General features: G+C 37.7%; 1 protein-coding gene across 7 annotated transcripts in view; it reads left to right on the top strand.

Annotated features, from left to right (window-relative positions):
* TRPS1 (transcriptional repressor GATA binding 1) overlaps nucleotides 1–20,457 on the top strand; it is a 211,930-nt gene that overhangs the window by 57,079 nt on the left and 134,394 nt on the right. For all 7 annotated transcript variants that reach the window (XM_030943266.1, XM_030943270.1, XM_030943269.1 and 4 more), the window contains one exon: nucleotides 7,175–7,778. In XM_030943266.1, coding sequence (XP_030799126.1) covers nucleotides 7,175–7,778 — 604 coding nt within the window. The remainder of the gene's footprint in view (nucleotides 1–7,174; nucleotides 7,779–20,457) is intronic.

Genomic DNA, 20,457 nt, shown 5'->3' with positions numbered 1-20,457 from the left:
ATTCCCCAAGATCCTTTTGCAGATGCTTATTTTCATGTTGCTGGTTTACAGTGTCATTCTATTTATTTTAAATGCTAATGTTCCTATTTGGAGGTGGATGCAGCCAGTCTCCTGACTCAGTCTGACACAATGTCATAGTAGCAGCCAACTCACTGCTAAACTTCTTGGGTCAGTTCCTGAGCTGTTGTAAACTGGCAGTCCAGCTTGCATCAGAGGAGGAGCTGGCTCCTAGAGTTTGTAAAGAGCAACAGTTATGTGCCACTGCAAAAGTGATGTTAAATATTAGAAAATCATGCTGAATATGTTAATAGTTAAGGCTAATGCGTCAACAACAACGGAAAACTTCAGTATCTATCTCATCTAAAAGATCTTTGTGTGGAAGCCAGCTAGAATGAAGACAAAAGAAGATGCATTTTCAAAGCTAAAGCTTTGTTAAAAGCTCAAGAAACTGTGCCATGTTTAATAGATTCCAAGACATCCAAAATTAACAAAGGCAGACTGGGGCATGATACTTTAATAGAGATTAAAGCTGGGGGCATCCAAATGTTGCCCAACAGAGGGCTGCATTGGCAATATATCAGGAGTCTATTTAGAAAAAAAAAAAAGAGCAGATTGCTCATCTTTAATTTGGAGCTAGGGCCCACAGAGGATTCAGGTCCCAGCATGCAGTTCCCCATTTTTGATCCAAGTGGGCCTGAGGGATGTTGTGTGGATTAATTAGTTAATGTTTGTAAACTGCTTTGAAGATGAAAAGTGGTATCTAAGTTCCAAGCATTATTATAACAGCTTTGAGCCATGCTGAAGAACTCCATAGGCAGCACTTTGTCCGCTGCTGGGGCATGGCATGATCTTTTTTTAGTGGTTAAGTAACTGGAAGATTGAAATGGCTCCTTTACTGAAAGAATCCAACCTTTTATTTTGCTGCAGCTGGTAATTTAAGTTTTAACAAGCATGCTGAGCTAAGGATACTTTTTCCCAAGAAAGGAGAAGCCATGACTTTCAAAATGAAGTGCTCAGTCTGAGATGGGGTAGTTGTAGCTGCTCCTTAGGAGGGCTCAACACCCTGCAGTACTGGCAGTAGTCACAGGGAACTGAACTTTGGAAAATCAAGAGATACACTAAGCATTTTAGTCTCAAATTGTTTGTCTAAGGTTAGGCTATTTTGCTTAAAACACTTGAGCAACATACTCTGTTAACTCCAGTCTATGACATTATTGACTACTCTGAGGACGTGTGTAAAGCAAAGTACAATGTCCCCATAACTGCCAACTTCTTTCCCTTTCTCCTGTAATTCCCCTTTGATAATATGAATTTTGTTTCTTTTCTACTTGTACTGCTGCTGTTTTCCCCCACTGTCCATCTTTTTTGAAATCACCTAAGTTAGTTCAGTTTATTTGCTCTGTAATGGCAAAAACCAGCAGGTTTTATTGTTTTTCTATGTATAACCTAATTTTCACTCTATCAAACTAAAACTTTTGAGGCATTATAACTTTTGTTTCTATTATTATTACCAGGCCTTTTTTTTTTTAGTAGAAGTCTGGCATGTATCAGATATGTGTTTTCTTTCCCGTTTTGTATTTTAGAACCTAAAGACAGAGCACAATTCAGATTTTAAGAAGTAAAACATCTATAAAATAGTAGTGTTTGTTGATAGACAGAAACATGCTAATGTAGTCAGCTCACATCCAACTGGGCTTCTCTGTTTCTTAATCAGAATTTGTCTCAACACTTTTATGCCACACATTATGTGCATCTGATGTATTTAAAATGCTGTACATGTCTGTGTCTCTAAAACCTCTTCATTTATAAAATAAGGAGCTGAATGGATTCTAACAGTAAGCATAATACTAAACATTAATGTAATGGAAAAAAATGTTCTGCTATTCCCATATTTAGATTTAGCCTTGATAATCTGGAGTATCAGTGTTGGCTTTAGATGCTACTTACATATTTTGATTCATATATTTTTTATCTGCACTAATTTAATTTTCGAGTCTTGTGTCTGAACCACATGCTTAATTTATTTTATTATTTATTTTGCTTCCTTTTGGCTCCACATCTACAATTTCACTATGTATTGCTAGCTAAAAAATTAATATCTCAATGTTATTTCTTTGCAACCATGTATTTGCAACAGTATTAGAATTTGCAAAAGCAGTTATTTCCAATTTTTCTTTCTACAGAAATGTATATTTACACTTAGTACTCATTCAGTATTTCTTGACATGATTATCTGAGAGCTGTTCATTTAAATTTGAAGTCAATGAATCACATTGCACTTGAGTTTACTTGTATTTAAACCTCACTAAAATGTGCTTATTCAAATAAATCCCTAGAAGATTTATTGGCCTCCATTTTCCACTAATTCTGCTACTACTCATTTTCCATTATACCTCTGAGGAATCACATACTATTCATGTTCATTGCAAAGCTTAGTTTTTTCTTAGAACTGTCTGGTATTCTGATGAGCCAGAAGATGCCAACACTTTTAATTTAGATAAAAATCAAACTGAGTATTTGGGCAAATTTTGCATGTTGTTTCATTTAGTCTAGAGATTATTTTCCTGCTTGTTCCAAAATAATTAATTTTGATTATTTTTTTAAAATCAAAGCAGCTTCTTGCAGAAGTGCCTCTTTTTTCTTATCATTTCGCTAAAATGTGGGAAAACAGTGCATTTTTTCAATTTGGCAAAAGATAGAATTTTTCATGTAAAACCTTACTTGACTGAAAGCATTTGATCAGTGCTAGTTATAATTAGAAGTGCTATGCTGAAAAATCTTTTAAGCTTTTTAAAAACAAGGTAGGATAGTGATTCATTAAATTGCAAAATATGATATGAAAATGTAAAGACTCAAATGAAATAAAAGCTTTGGCAATGGTGTAGAATAATTTTCCTAATAAATTTTGAAAATGTGGATGGCAGCAGTTTTGTAAGGCTCTCTTTAGAAATTAATTTTGAGTTAATGAAATAATTCCTTACCTCTCAAAGATAAAGGAGGCAGAGGAGCAAAAGGCAAAGGGGTGCTTGGGGCTTGTGTTTTCCCAGTGCCTGGGCTGCAGCTCAGGGATGGGGTGTTGGGGACAGGGCTGTTGGGACTGACCCCCAGACTCTCAGGCACAAAAAGCCAGAGCAGGGTCTCAGACATGCAGAGTATGGAAATGTGGCACCTTTGGGACACTTCCCCCAGAGAAGAAACTCCAGGAAAAAATGTCAATTGAGGCCCACCAGCTCCCAGTTTTAGAGCAAAGCAGAAGCCTTCACTCAGTGAACAATAGCAGCAGCTGTGAGGGCCTTTTCCATCCTCCTGACACCTTAATTCACTGCTCTGAACTTGTTTGCTCTTGCCAATGGCTTTTGCTCTCCTTTGATCTCAGTCTTGCTCTCCACTCTGCCCTGTCTCCTCTCCTTTCTAACACTACACTGCATTTTCTTCCTTGCTTTGCTGACTGTCTTCTGAAAAGCTTGAGTGCAGCACCCATCTCAAAAGTTAACTTTCTTATGAACCTGTTTCTTCATGAGAAATGATAATAATTATTATATTTATAATTAAAATAAAATGTGAAAAAATGGAACTGAGACGACAGCCATACCTTCTTCCAGAATATTTTCTATGCCCTAGAGCCTAGGACTGTCTTCGGGTAATTAAAAAAAAAAAATTACTTGTTTTGTAGAAGATGGTGTTTTGTAATACTTCAGACTAGTTAGAAGTATGTCAACAAGACTTAATTAACAACTGGCTAGTGTTGGGATTCTTGCAGCCTGTTAGGAAGTTCAAATAAAGAACATTAAATCCATAAAAAACCCCAACCGTGTAATCTCTCCAACATAAAGATTTTGTGAGGGAAAATCCTTGTATCTTACAGTGCTCAATTTAGGTACTTTTCAGTATGAATAATGATAAGATTTTTTATCGTTCTCAGAATGTAACTGTGCAGCAAAGGTTTTGCCTGAATTTCTTGATATTTAATCTTGGGATTGGGCCATGAATTACTGTCCACAAATAATCATGTCTTTGCTTTATTTTGTAGTAGAAATGATAGTGCTAATTGACCTCAGTGGATGGGATAACATTGCTAACCCAATGCCATATTGCAGAGAATGCCAGTTTGTGGCTTGAACCGGCTGTTAGTGTTCTTGAAGGCTGTATAAACAATAACAAAGAAGGAAGAGTGCTGTTTTCTTCTTCATTTACATCACTTTCTTCTATCCCAAGATTTTCCTCTCCTTAGAGTAGCTCTGTACCAACACGCAGTATTGCATCAGACGAATTCAGAGTTTCAGATGGTATAGCTGTGGTTTAGCTGTAAGGTGTAACTTTGAGGTAATGCATAGGAATGCTTCTTGTGTACTTTGCAGACTGGAATTCTTAAAATTTTGTTGCTTAGCCTTGAAGAGCTTTGTACACAACTCTAGATGTAACTTGGGCTTTTAGAAGCATAGAGTAGGCTTAATTTCTAGTAAAAGAGAAATCAAACATTGCAAATTTGTTTCCCTGCTTGCTGTCAGGGTGGAGTGAAAACTGAGAAGAAAACATTTTCTTTTTATGCGTTGTTCTAGGAAAGAATAAGTTTCCAACTTTCAAAAGTTTTCTAATGACTGATGATAGTTACTATTTTATTATTTGGGACTGTGACTTATATTGGACAGCTCCAAACTTTAGCTTGCATTTTGGAGCTTGGGGACTGAATAACCCACAGGACAAACCCATGTGAAGTATCAAGATTTATAATGTTGATGGCAGATTTTTAATGCATACTGGAAACTATATATTCTGAAAAAAAAAAAGCCTGTTGGGTTACTATCTACTGAAGTATAGCTTCATTTTTTCCACATCACAGTGCTTATCACAGTCTCACAGAAGAATGAAGGAATGCTTATATGACTGTCTTTGAATCAATTAGAAATAATTTAAATTAACAAACCTTTAATGTAATAAGGGTGATTGTAACTGGGCCTCAGCCATGTAGTTACAACTGCATGTAATATTCAGCATTTATTTGTGTCCTCAGAAGTGTGGTGTATATGGCTCCTGATCAAAAACATTTAGCCAGTGTGGAATGGAAAAATAAAAAAAGACAAGTTAGGCAGAAAAAGATCAGCTGTTTGGAGGTGTGATATCTGTAAATGAGAGCCAAGTTAGGAAGGGGGTTAGCTATTGAAATGGCCAAGTTAAACAAGAGACACTTAGGGCTAAGTAGTGTCCCAAAGGATTGATAAACTTTCACATGGGGAGTGTATGTGGTTGAGCCATTAGCCCCAAATGGTGTCTTGTTTAACTTGGCTTTTAAGATAACTAGCCCCTGTCTAACTTGGACTTCTCTGATGGTATCCCACCTTTACAGGGCTGACCCTCTTTATAGCTTGGCTTTTTGTATTTATAAAATGGTTTTGATCAGATAGCACTCTTTTTTCTTTTTTTTTTTTGGTTCAGGAGAGAATTAAGCTTGGTTTAGAGAAGAATTGAGTTGCAAGAGAGAATATATTAGTGTCGCATTGAGAGACAAGCTGATTTTAATAAAACATAATTGTAGAATGAAGGAAAAGGAACATGGCCAGAACAAGATTTTAACCCACAGCTTGCTCTCCCACAAGTGAGTTTTGTTGCCATAAGGCTATGTGGAGAATAACTGAGTCTATTTTTTGCATAATGGAACAAGACCATCTAGTCCCTTAAAATGAATATAAATATGGAAAATGACAAAAAGAAAACTGATATTGCACAAGGACTGAAAAGCATGAATCTGAATGTGTACTCATGTCTGTGCGCTGACACAACTGCAAGAAAATCAGACAATGTAAATAACATATGGTTTGTTTTTCCAACAAAAGGAGAGAAGGAAGGCAAGGGGGTTTAATAAGTTTGGCAAGCTGTCCCTTCTAAACTATCATAGTCTAAAAGGGACATTTTGTGTATCATTCCAATTCTACAGATGCACCGAGAGCCAAATCCTGCTCTTACTGAAGTCAATGGGAGTTTTGCCATTGACTTCACTTAGACAAAGATTTGGCCTTAAAGGAATTAATTCTAACAATTGGAGTCAGGGCAGTAACAGATCTCTCATACAAGTTTTGTCCTGTGTGGATAGTGAAAGGCTCATTTTTTTAGTTTGGCTAAAGACACTGTTGAGACTCCGAATGCCTGGGGTGTGGATTTGTGAGCGTGTCTGTAGGGAGAAGCTCTTGTAGAGTTCTGTAGATTTTGCAGAGCAGGGATGAAATTTTGCTCAGCTTTGGTAGGATGCCGGGTGCAGCGGGGCCCGGGGCCTGATGAAAGGCTCTGACCACTCCTGTGCTATGAACAATTACTCATAATGGCGTTAGAGAGCTCATAAACAGTGTTCTGTTTCTATGATAGATACAGTAAGTGGCTAACATGTTGTTCTCATGTAGCAACATATGCTTTACATAATTTAGTAATGCAGTACTTTTTATAGGCTTTTAGAGTAAAAACAGGAAGGCGTGCTATTCCACTGTGTTCCACAGCTCCTACCCAAGAGTTTCTATATTTGATGGGAAAGGCAGTTTGTAGTGACACAGCCAACTATTGTGCTTTATCTTTAGAGCTGCATCTTTTTAAGTTGTGCTAAAATGTCCATAGAGAACCAAGTGTACACTGCTGTCTCTTGTGTACAGCCTTCTGTCCTTTGGTGTATTCTTATCCCTAAGTTAACCAGAGCTCTGTTCAAAATCATCTTTGTCAAGCAAAAGTATATGGAATAGGTAGAAAGTAAAGGACTTTTTAAAATGTTTTAACTTTCTAACATAGATTTATATTATTTGAAGTCTTTTTTTAATAACAAGAGAACTGTCCTCTTCTATTTGATTTTGGTTGAAAAGTACATTTTTTAGTGTTCCTGCTGCAGCAGAAAGTGAAAAGTATATTGCAGCAAACTGAAGAAGAAAAACACAAAATCCCAAGGAAAATTTTATGAAGTTTAGAATAATACCATGGAATGTGAAGGAACAATAGGAGGCCATTGCAAGGCATGAGGGGAAAATCAGCAGTATTTTTACCCTGCTGTATAAGATACCAAAGTAAACCTGCTTGCTTTATTTAGAGAGGGTCATACTGTAAGTTTGATTTATTTTCTTAATCTTGGTAGGTAAAATCACTGTGAGAGGGAAGGCCAAGGGGTGACTCTCATGTTAATGTGCTTCTTGTTTTCTTCCAGGCGAGTACATAACTGCTACAAATGCCGTCAGTGCAGCTTCACAGCTGTTGACACTCAGTCACTACTAGAGCACTTCAACACTGTGCACTGTCAGGAGATGGACATCACTACAGCCAACGGGGAGGACACTCATGGCGTTTCGTCCATCAAGGAAGAGCCAAAAATTGACCTTAAGGTCTACAGTCTGATTAATCCAGACCCCAAATTAGGGGAGCCCGTATCTGACAGCATAGTGAAGCGAGAAAAGATAGAAGATAAGGAAGTGCTCAAGGAGAAAGGCTGGACTGACAGTCCCAGTGATGATCTTCGCAATGTGACCTGGAGAGGAACAGACATTTTGCGGGGGAGCCCATCATACACGCAGACCAGTCTAGGCTTACTGACCCCCGTGTCTGTCGGCCAAGAGCAGCCAAAGCCTTTAAGGGATAGTCCAAATGTAGAAGCTGCCCATCTTGCAAGGCCCATTTATGGCTTGGCAGTGGAGGGCAAGGGTTTCCTGCAGGGTGTCCCAGCCGGAGCAGCAGAGAAAGCCGGGCAGCTCAGCCAGCCCTACTCTGGATCCGGGGACGGCAAGGCAAAAGATGAATCCCAGTCCTTATTACGGGTAGGAAACCTTTTTCTCCCCCCCTTTTGCTTTTTAGGATTGCATGTATGTTATGTTTCATTGGCTGCGCAAATGATTTCTTCAGGTCCGGAGTAACGTGGTTGGGGTTCTTTTAGGGCATGGAAACAAAAAAAACAGTCAAGGAAAGACTCAAATTTGTAGAGCCAAACTGGCAGGTACATTTTCCAAAGTGCTCACATAAAGCAATCTATATATTGATGGAGTATTAGTAAGCTTCTGCTTTTGCTATTTAGCTCTGATTGAATTTTGTTTAATCATTCCTGCTAATTGTGCAGGTTGGTGATGCATGTGAAGAAGGGAGGTTTAGAACCCCAGAAGGCTGCACATCTGTTACACTAAAACAATTAATCCCCTCTTAAATTTTGTGATGGTGTGACAGTTCGCACTTAAGCAGGATTTTATATTGCTACATATCTAAGAATATGAAATGTGAGTTAAATATTAATAAAAAAAATAACCTTTTTGGTGAAATAACATAATTATAGATCAATTTTGACACTTGTCTGGTTGCCTTGGAAGCAAAAAAAAAAAAAAAAAAAAAAAAAGAAAAGAAAGGATCTCATGTGATAAGAGAAGGTAAATATTTGTCCCACTAAATAATTCCTATTTTTTTTTAACAAAAGGATCTATATACAAGGAAGTTTCCCTTCCATCAAGGTGTGTTTTTCCCACAGAGAAAATTGAGGTTAGAAGAGATCTCACATTCTGAGGAGCTAAACAGGGAGACAAATAAATGCTTTTCTCCTGAAGTCATCACATGTTTTCAGGAGCTGCTCCCTATCTGAATTTATAGAAACTTGCCGCAGGAGCAGTCAGTCTGCAGACAAAGCTCACTAGAATGGAAGTGATGATCTGCTGGTTTCCTTTTTTGTCTTTTATAACAGCATTTGTAACCATAGCATCAATTAGTGCAACAATGTCACATGTAACATGTAAAAAGGAAGATAAATGTTTTTATTCCATGGTCTGCTAAGATTATACACAGGTATATCTGTCTCTGTACGTATAGGAGTCTTAAAAGCTGTTTTAAATTAAGTCAGTGTTCTTAAAAATACTGCAGCCATTCTAATTATAAAATAGAGTGTCTGTCTAATTATAAAATAGAGTGTCTGTAATTTAAACCTGGCATGCAATTTAGAGGGACCACAAACTTTTGTACCTTAGTTATTGTTCTCAGATTTTAAGTGTATGAAAAGCAGTTACAGTATGATAGGTTCCTTGTTGCTAACCTGGATGTGTGCTCACTGTGGATGGCAGGATTATATTTCTCTCCTCCAACACAAAATAGGTATTAAAATACGTAAATAAACCCATGCCGTAGTGGAATTCCTGCTGTACATATGATGTTAGTCACATCCCACCTCGGTTCTTGTACTGGTTCTTAGCCATGTGCAGACAGATTTGCCAGAGGAGCCATTTAATCTGTGGTTTATCAGAATCCAAATTATTTTCATTTATTTTAAATTTTTCAAATATTTTCATTTATTTTTTGACCGCCAGAGGATGAAAGAAACCCAAATAAAAATCTGCAAAGGGACATGGTAGTATGCAGAATCAGCTCTATAAAAGTCTTAATTTGGTTGATAGCTGGACCTAAAACCTTAGTTAACAGTAGAATAAGGCCATTATTACTTGTTTTAGCCACTGCTGAATATAGAATGGGAAACTGTATGCTGGTGCTTCTAATGCCGTTTTAAAAATAACTTTAGATGTTTTTTTAAAGTCTTTATACAAAACCACTTTTATATACCTATATTTTTTCAAATTAGCATTTTATCAATTTCAAAATACTTTGATCACTTCTGGGTCTAAAAAACCTGTATCTTCCATACTTTTCTGGGAAAAAGATAAAGGTCTTACTTTTGTGTATTAACAGTGCATATAAATTAGTTCCTTGCATTTTAAAGTGTGTACAACTCTTCTTTTATTATAATGATTTATTAGCAGATTGTGTTTATAGTGATTGATAAAACCTTCAGTCCTTCAAACAGGAATTACTTTTGTGTACACCTTTAGCTGTCACACTCTTGGAACTCTATTGTGCCAAGGACTTGTTTGTCTATGTCTTTTCCTTACTGATAATATTTGAATTTTCACTTTTCTTTGAAAATTGGACAAGTTGCTTTTGTCAGCTTGAAATATTTAAAAAAAAAAGTGGGGGAAAGGAGATTAACTTTTTTCATCTGCTGAACAGAGTCCCTAATCTTACATATTTCATCATGATTGATGGATAGAGCAAACAAAATGAGAATTGAAACTTCTTGAAGGTAAGGGGTGATCTGAAGGATAGGCGATATTGGGAGTGTGATTCTGAGAGTGATACTAGTTCCCTCTTCAATCTGTGAAAAAGATTATAGAAGCCCAACTCCTTTAATTTGCTCTTGATTTAGTTTTCTGCAGACAGAGTTATGAGATGCAGTACCGGAGCTATGAATAAGAAGACAAAGTGATGGTCAGCTTGACCATTGGGAGCTTAGTGTCGAGGATTATCTGACATACACATATGTATGCCCAGAAGCTCAATTGGCCCAGAGAGAAATAAAAATTGTTCAGAAAATCTTGAAAAAGCTAATTTTTGTAATCCTCTGAAATAAAAAAAAAAAAAAAATTGCACTGTGTTGTAAGCAAATATCTCATTATTATCTACTTCTGGCTACATTTATTTTTCTAATATGAAATAGCTAGTAGGAGCAGCTAATGCTGTCTAAAAGTTGGTCCTCTCTGAAAGCAAAGTGTTAACTCAATACATCCTTCTAGTATCATATAATGAATGCTTATGCAAAACACTGTATCCCAGGACAACTGGTGACTAGGAAACAAAACCTATAATAAAATCACTGTGGACACCTTCATTTTTTTCCCCTGAAGATTGACACAGAGGAAGCCAAAAATTTGGAATTACTCAGTGAATAAACACTGAGAAATGGACTAAAAATGAAAGTTCCTAACACATCCCTTTGGTTGTACTCTCTATTCTTCTATTCTGTATTTATAAAGTGGTTCTGCTTATTACAAATGATTTGTAATGATTTGACAGTAGCAGCAATTCCACATGCTTTTAATTTTTTACTTTCTTGATGGTGTGGGGAAGGCAAAGAGGAGATAAGATTTTTTCACATTTTTTCAAGTAGATAGAGATTGATACTACAGGTTTAAAAGTGATTAGCATTTTGGTAAAATATCAGAGACAATGCAAATCAGTTGGAGAAGGGGTGAAAATATACCATAGTCCACAGAAATTCTTAATGCTTACAGGATAATTAATTTTTGGAAATTGCTTGGAGTAATTTTCAGCTTTGGATGTTAACTAAGCCATTTACATGCTATTTCTTGCATTCCTTCTGTACTTGATGACCATGGTCCCTCCTAAGACTCTGTGCTGCAGTAGATTGTTTGTGGGAGTCACTGGGGTAAGATTTATTTCATTTTTAGAATCTAAAAGACCAAACTGCTTGTGACATTTCGGGAGCTGAAGACAATGCAAACACACATGTGCAGCTGATGCACCTGACGCACCTTTATCCCTGAGAATGCTTCTAAGCTGTGTGTGTGTAGCAGAATCTTTCTCAGGGGCTTGGTACACTTCTGTGAGTAGCTTTAATTTATTTTTCTTATTAAAATATTTCCAGCAGCTGTACTTACAGTGAATCAGTATGTTTTACAAATGGGAATTACCAAAAATGTACCTCAGCGTGGTACAATGTGGACATTATTTCTGCTCTTCCTTAGAGTAGCTGATTTTTTAGTTGAAAGATTTGTTGATACTGGAAGGTCTATTGAGATGCAAAAATGTTCCTTTTTTTGGGTAGCACATTGGCAGCCAGCAGACTCCAGGCCAGGCAGATTGTTTAATGCTTTAACAGAGCAGATCTTGGACAGCAGGAACTTTTTACTAAACTGATTTTAAATGAAGTGTCCTGTTTTGGTCTGTATGGACACTGCAGCATAAAAGTTTTCCAAAAAATAGGGAATTGTAGCCTGGGCCTTCAGACCTATACACAGGCCTAGTTAGCCCACCTAAAGGTGTTGGTATAGAGGTTGTAGTTTAGCCAACAAAGATGCAGTAATAACACAGGTATGTGTGTCTGTCCTGTGGGGTCACATGGACCTGCACACAGCAAGATTACATTGTGTATTAATCCTGGTTTGTGGAGAGATTTGTGTACCATCAAAGGGAGAGAGATTGTCACATTATTCCAAAAGTACTGTGGATTTTTATCAAAGGCATACTGTAGGATGTAACATTAAATATATGACTGAGGTTATGTTAACCTTTACTGTGAGCTTTTTATATGTTGCAAAGGATAAAATCTACTCTTCTATTAAACAGATTATTTTGCACCATAATGATCAGACTGTTTAGACACTACAGGAAATGATGGATTTTCAAAAATGTTTTCATTTACTTTGAGAAGAGTTATTTTCTTTTTGTCTGTGATATCTGCACTTGTGCTATTTCATATGGCATTCTGGCTAAAGCTGGTTATACAGCTTTAAATTTGGGGGAGATAGAAAATTAGAAAAAATTATTTCCCCTTTCCTTGTTTTGCATTCTCCTGTGTAGGTGAGTGGCAGAGCTAATTTAAAAATATGCAATTGGTATGTAAGTGTTAAATATACATATAATTGATTGAATATCGGTGTAGTAAATATCAGACACAGTCCCTAGTGGCAAATCATCATTTCTCCTATTATAAGGTACTGACTCCTGTTGTGCACCGAGCTGAATGCCAAATAGCTGCAAAGCAGTGGAAATGCTGAGCTGTCCTTTGTGTTTTCTGGAAGACTTATATAAGCACATAGAATTCTTGCCCAGAAGGATAACATACATTTGAGGTAAAACCTGCCTCTTTGATGCTGGTGGATGCTGCTGCTGCCTTTAGTGTGAACACAAGAAGCTGCATGAGCAGGTTCAAGCACACAGAGTGGGATCTTGGTTTAAATCTGAGTTTTCAGTGGTCCCTCCAGGGTGACAGATGGAAGTTTTTGTGTTCTTTGGCATTGTGTCCCGCTTCCAATCACCTTCTCATAGCAGCATCTTAATAGTATATCTACAGAATTAATTCAATGCATATAATTTGTATCACACTTCTCACATTAAGTTGATGTAAGTCTTGGATACTGCATGTCATCCCTAAGCAACTTCAGGAAAGAAAAAGCAGCCCTTTAAACAAGAAACATCTGAAATAGTTTCTCTGTAGCTGCATCTCATTTTTTTCCCATTTCCTCTGACTCTGTTAGAGATCTTTCAGGAAGTATTTATAGTCAAGGCCATTCATTGCCATACGGGTTCTCTAATTAGCGGAGGGGAACTCAGCAGGCACTGTGTGTTACTAATGCACAGAGCTCTGGCAGGTCAGAGAGCTGACAAAGTCTTTCATTTTTTTTAAGGGCACCTGTTTCCACAAGTCTCTGCCTGGGGAGTCAGTGGGCTACTTTTTTACATTTAGCTACATCCTGGAAAATGGCAAGAATCCTCCAACAAGGAAAATGAGAAAATAAAGTTAGTACTTGAAGATAAATGGTTTTGAAGCTTTGTGTTTACTGTGCAAAACGGAGGCGGGTAAAATCCCTGTGCTGGTGAAGGGCTCAGGAACTTTCTAAAGTAACTTTCTGAAGGTTTTCAAGTAGTTTAGAAACAAACATGTACTTGGCTGCTTTTAGTAACTACTGGAACCAAACCCACAAGAAATTGAATGTTTTGCATTACTCATCCTGACAGTGATCAGATAGGACTAGAAAGTAACTTTTAGAAAAATGTTAACCTGCCCAATGAAAGGCATGTTTCTGGTTTTTGTGTGGGGTGTGTCTGTCATGTGGTGAGACAACCCCACCTCGTCCATGTTTACCCACCCAGCAGGGCATAGGGTTTTTTTCTTCTTTTTTTTTTTTGGTCTCCCTTTTACGAAATGTGGTCTGGAAGAGAATTAAGTGATAAAATCATTATTTGGGTGGGGCACAGTAATAATGCAAAAGGGCAGCAGCTACGTCAAAATCCTTGATGAAAAGGTGAATCAGTATATGGAACAAAGGGCTTGGGAGATGGGTACAGGCCCCCAGGCCGTTGGGTAAGCAGCAGGGTTTATTGAAGTTGCTCTGATCAATAACAATGATTCAAGCAGGGAGAACCGAGATAATTCTTGATTTAAAACAAGCTGCTGCATTTGGATAGATGAGATCGTAATGCAGATGAGAACAAAATAGTGCTTTCTTGTATTGAACAGAGGGGCCAAAACAGATTGACAGTCAGTGTCACATGAAATTAGCTCAGTTTTGTATGCCCCTTCCTAGTTCAGGTAGGAGGATGTCTCTTTTGCTCTTTCTGGTCTGGTATTTGGTGTCCTGCCATAGGTGAGAGTGAGAAGGGTCCCTGCACTGTTTTGGCCTGGATGCCTCATGCCTGCACCTGGGCTTGGTTTGCTGGGTGAAGATGACCTGGGTGAGGATAACCTGGGTGAAGATAACAGTGTGGCAGCTGCTCAGTGCCACCCCTGCCATGGGGAACAGCAGGAGCGGGCTCGGCACAAGGGTGGGAGCATCCTTGGTTTCTCGGCACGCTGCTCCTTGGCAGCCCCCGGTGCTCTGGCCTGGGTGTCTGGGCACAGAGGGGCCCCCTGACACCATCCCCTGGCCTGAACAGGAGCCTTCAGCGAGTGGCAGCTCAAGCCAGGCTCCCTGGCCCTGGGCTGGGCTCGCAGCTCTCAGTGGGGCTCAGCCCCGCTGCGCCGCCTGTGCTGGCTCTGAGAGCAGCCCGGGCCCGCAGCCCCTACCGGGCACAAGCAGTGAGGCAGTGCCCTTCTTGTAGGTATGACTGATACGCGTAGCAAATATTGTTTTTACCCTCTTCAAATACATTCCTGACGGTTCTTTTTAATTTTAAATTGTGCTGACAATGGCTGCAGGTTGTGTGGGGGGGCGCAGCTGTGGGTGCTGCAAAGGCAAACAGTTCCCTCCTGTCCAAATGGTGCAGAGAACTGTTAATGGGGAGCCTTGTTTCAAATGGGAAGTAGGTAAATGCAGCTTCTTGCATGATGACTAAATTGAAGAATTAGTTGAGCTTTACCTAAGTTTTGAAAAGTTAAGTGCGACTATAACCATTATGCAGCCCTGTTATTATTCTGTATTGCCAGTAGTACTTAGCAATAGATTGTATACCTGAAGTGAAATGGAAGCTTCAATTGTATTTAGAAACTAAGGACAGTTTTTGCCAAACTGGATCCAATAAGAAGCACACATTCATGCTTGAGGACAGAACTTGCTGCTAACATGTAGATTTTCAATGGAAAATTAAATTTCACAGATGAATGCAGGCAAGGATTGTACATAATTCTATTTTTGCCTGAAGTACCATGGTGCTGAACAGTGAAAATCTATGTGAAGATACCTCCAGGATCTGGAAGTGCAGAGTTGCTTTCTGTACTGAATTTCAGATGATCCTCTAGTTGTATTTGGTAATTAAAAGACATAATAAATACACTCTTTTAGAGGAGGGATCTTACGATAGACAGCAAATAAATGTTTAATTTATTGGGCTAAGAAGGGAACATTGTAATTATAACTGATTTGAAGAAATCCAGATGCTATCCACATCTGAACAAATTTAAAGTGGTAAGGATTTATAAAGAGATTTATGAATAAACACTGCACATACGTGCTTTGATTTTTGTCATGGGGGTATCTAGGGATGATGATACAGTCAGTTAAAAAGAACAACTCTGGAAAATAGTTGTTAGATGAACAGATGTGTGCTGAAACAGAAATACACATATATATGTGTGTATGTGTGTGTGTGTGTGTAAGACATGAAAAAGGTTTTTTTCGGAATGTCTTTTGTTACCTTGGCACTCCTCAGAATATGCATATGGTCACCTTGGAACTAGCCTTAATTTTCAGGTCTCTAATGTAGCCCAATTGATTTAGTGAACAATTTCCTGCTTAATATAATTAATTTACTTCTTCCACCAAGTTCTGTTTTTAAAATGAGGCTTTATAGGGGCTAAGTGGTGCTTGCTGATGTTTTTCTAAGCATTTTTAGTAGCATATATATATATTGTAGAAAATCTTACAGTCTTTGTTATAGTGATATAATCATGTGTATGTAATATAAATCCATAAATATATGTATTCTTGTTGCATATTAACATTATTTAGAGTTCAGATAGGATATATTTTTTAGCATGAAGACAAGAGGAGGAATGTTTTTTGTTGTGTACAGTATTAAGTTTCTGAAACAAATGGGGTTGTGGCAGCTCAGGTTGTGCAGCACTGCAGGCAGCTTGTGAACAGCCTTGGAAATCTGCTGTGCTCATGTATGCCTGGTCTACCTGAGATTTCCAAATCTCAGGTTGGTGAATCATGTTTGTCCTAGTTAGAGGGTTAATTTCCTATGATTTCTTGGCTGCTTGAGACCTTTGTTTCCTAATTCTGTCTGTAAAATGAGAATTTCCCATCTAGCAGGGCAAGAGTGAAGAGAGATGTGTTAAACTCTATTGTGCAACAGTTCTATGATAGTGGAAGCAAGAGGAGCCTGATTCATAGGCATCCTGCATCAATATTGGTGGTTATCTTCTCTGAGTGTGATGATGCAAACTTCCTCAAGAATACCAATGAAAGAGGAAAACTGAAAAAACAGATTTTAATTTTAACTTTGTTAAAATTTCTGTTCTTTCCTTCAGCCTTGCGGGGGGAGGAAAAGAAAAAGCAAAAGCAGGAATTTTGGAGCAAGACATTTACATTTCTTGGTTGACTTTGACCTCATTTTGGTTTATGTGCCTCTGATGTGTATGGTAGCAAACTGCACATTTTCACTTACGGGAAGAAGTCTTTTAACGATGGCTTACAGTACAGTCTTTAATCATGTAAGTTGCCTCCAGCTCTTACTGAGAGTAAAATTCTACCCTTTCCATTTTCAGATGGGTTGTACTATCAGCTGTTTCTCCTTGCAAGACTGTCTGTGATTTGAAAATTATGTTTAAATTAAAAAAGTGAGGAAAAAAGAGACATAATCAGAACATTTGTCAAGAAATTTGTTATGAATGGGAATGAGGAGCAATGCAAACAAGCTTGAAATGAGTTTTAATTCACATGTTATTCTGGGAGCCTACAATTTCTGGTGAGAAAATGGCATATTTTAGGTCTATTTCCTCCAGTTTTTGGCATGGAGCAATGCCTGTTTTGTTCAGTCAGATGTTCAAATGGGAATTTTGGATACTTAGACCTAATTTTAGTAGGTGGGGCAAATTTATTATGATTCTACAAATAGAGTTTGATCACAGCTGCTTCATTGCAATTATAAAAATTGGCTGTGAATCACTTAAACTATATTTACTGGTTGCAAAAAAAAATCTCATCTATACAAAACTGTCTTGTTGCCCTTAAAGATCTCAGTAATAACATTTATACACACAGTATTTTGAATTTGACTTGATCACGTTCCAGATTATTTTCATGCCGCTCTCCCCCCCTTGCCCTAACAGTGATAATGTGCTCAAATGACGCTCCCATTCTTTCCAAGTTAGGGTGAATTTCTGAGCTTGTTCTGAAATTACAGTAAATCACACACAGACCTCTTAAGACTTATTAAAAAATGTTAGTAACTTCACTGGAAGTTGGACACTTCAAAGCTCTCACTTCTCCAGTCTGTACATGACTAAAAGGCTGTAGGGCAAACACCACAAGGTGAAAGCTTACAAATCAAAGCAAAACTTAATATAATGCTATTATCCCCTTTACAAGACATGGAGAATAGTATCTTTACATATTTATGAGGGTTTTTTTTTCTTCTGATAGTAACTGCTTTAATGTTCATGGATTTGTGCTTTTGAGTTAGAAAGTACTGGGTTGTATTTTATATTTTTTCAGTGTTTCATGGCAGCTCCTCTTCCAACCCAAAATGGGTGTATTCCAGACCTCTTTAAAAGTTCGCATTATGCAGAATAAGTTTAGTCAACCTGTTTCTTGAGAAAAATGTTTTCTTCACAATTCTGTTATGGACTCATCCTGTGATGGCTATTTTGACATTACTCCCTGCAACTGATGAAGAAAACAAAACATCCATAAAGCCCTCCACTTATGGCACAGTACCTGTTAGTATATTACTGAAATCCATTTATGTTTGACTGAGGTGTGCTAGAAACTTAAATATTTTCTTTTGTTTAAGATTCTCATAAACCCTACTTTATGCAGACCTTTAGGGGTGGGGAGACTTAATGGAAGACATGATTAAAATCTTGCAGGCTTCGAGGCTTGTAAATATCTTGGCACCTACATATGTTTGTGTGCATATGTGTGTATGTTTACTAATTTTAAATTAGGTTAAAAATCAGAAATAAATTTTAAAAATTAGATTCATAATTAAGAGTGAAAAAAGGTTTTTGACTGAAAACAAAATTTCTGCAATTATTTAGCAGAATGGTTTGTAGGACAAATATTAATAATTTTTAAAGTAGAGAGCTGTTACAACTTTACTGATTTTTCCATTACAGAAAATTATGTTCTGCTTAGCATAAGTTTTAAATATACTTTTCATGCCTTTAGGACTGTAGTCTTGATCATCACTTAATTGATTTGCCTTTGCCTTCTAATAGCAAGCTAAATGGTTGAAGGGTAGAGGTCTTTGCAGTGGTTATCTATAACAACTATCATGTGTGATGTAGGGACTTCAAGAGTTGATGTTTGTTAAACTTGGACCCTCAGTTTCTTGGTATAAATGACTTCTCACATTTTAATTAAATCCTCATGGTCATCTTTGTGTATCTCAGAAGAGGTGTTGCGTTCAACTTCACTGCCCCAAGTTGGCATTGTAGACATCTAGACAAAGCTTTTTCTGAAATGCGTTATTTCAGTGAGTAAATAGACAGTTTGGAGTGAAACCGTAGTCACTGCTAAAAGTATCTGAGGGCTTTCTTAGCGATACCCTGCTTAAGAGGTGAAGCATAAACTATTTTGGACACTTGTCCCCCAGGTATGTCTGTTGGAAGTAAAGAACATTTTTAAAAGCACTGAATTGAGAAATATTTTATTTGTGCTGGTGCTGTTCGTCCCTGGCAAACAAATTAAATTTTGTAAGTATTGATGAGTGAACTGAAACTCCATCCAGGAATCCACACCAAAAGGGCTCCCAAGTGCCTGGAGAGCTGCTGGATGTGCCTGGTGTTCTGCCTGGCTGTGAATGCCTCTAGACCCCTGCTGTCAGCTGTTTTTATCAGTATAGGTCTGCTTCCCTCTTTCCTTGGCCAGGTTGCAAAGAAAGTTCACTGAAACCACTCTTTCCTTGTCTTCTTTAGTTTGGTTTGGCTCTCTCCCCCCTCATTCTTTTATGGAACTCACAGTTTACTATAATACAAGTCATTAAAATTCTCCAGATTTGGAGCTGTCTTTTGAAAGAAATTTACCAAACCATTCACTTTGTTATAAAATCTGTCTAGGCTTTCTGCTCTGCCTTTCCTAAAATATACATTGTCTGCATTGCAAATAGAGGCTTTCTGATGGGGAGAGATTAAGCAAAAGTATCTCAGTCTTGTTCTCGGCGTGTGTGCTGTGCCATGGCTGGGGCCGGGCGCTGGTCTGCAGGCTGTGCTCTGACAGGTTTGCTCTGGAATGCCTGTGCACAAACGGCCCTCGCCATCTGATACCCTTCCCACCAGAAATATTCTCATGGCCTTGCTTGCTTTCATCAGCACCACTTAGTAAACCTCAGCTAGTGGAAGGAGACATGTTGGAGCACAGCAGAAGAACAGAATGGGTGAAACTACAAATTGTTAGTCTGTTAAACACAGATTATGTCTTTGGGTACAATTCCATTAGCGACTGAATGAGTCTGGATGGGTAGTAGCTTGTGGAAGTATTTGTTATGACAAAACCAACTTTTCATTATAGACAAAGTTATCCTGTTTTCCTCTGTAGTCTGGCCAACTTCAAAATGTTTCAAACTAATTTCAGACTTGTAAAACACTGTCTATCAGATACAGACATATGGATTGAACTAGTAATTTGTTTGCCATCTGCTGATAAAGGAAGCAAGGCGTCTAAGTAGAAAATGAAGAATTCCCTCCCTCTCCCCCATTGGAATGTCATATGGTGCCTTTAGGAATTGTTTGTATTGACATTTTTATTGATTACTATGTTAAGTGTTACACTGCATTGACCTGAATCTGCTTTCAGTCTCATAATGATAATATTTTTTTTGTTTCCAAAATAACTGTAGTGATTTAAACCCATAAATAGTGTTGTTAAAAATAATTTTAAATCTTAAAAAAACCAAATTGATAACCATTCTTCTTGTGTGAAACAGGAATCAGCATATTCTTTTGCTCGGAAAAAGAAAAAAATCTTTAACATTACCAACAAGGGTTGATTAAAATTATCTTTCCTTTTAGTCAGAATTTCCCCTTTTCTCCTGAAACTCCAGGAAAATCAGTGCAATTTCCAACATGAAAACAAACAAATCTGTCAAAACTTTTCTGGGTAGGGAAAAAGGGATACTTAAACTTTTCTGTATTATTGTCTGTCAGTCTTCTCTCGCCAGTCCTGACACCTTGTGCAGGTCCAGAGTTTGTCACCCAGATTTATTCCATAGTTATTTCACATAGACCCTGGTTATATCTGGAAGTAATAATAATAATAAGTCCATAATGGAAGTTTAAGTATTTGTTCTTTT

This window comes from Camarhynchus parvulus, chromosome 2 (genome assembly GCF_901933205.1).
Source record: "Camarhynchus parvulus chromosome 2, STF_HiC, whole genome shotgun sequence".
Lineage (NCBI taxonomy): Eukaryota > Metazoa > Chordata > Aves > Passeriformes > Thraupidae > Camarhynchus > Camarhynchus parvulus.
The sequence above is the reverse complement of the archived record's forward strand: the minus strand, read 5'-3'. Positions and strand labels throughout refer to the sequence as shown.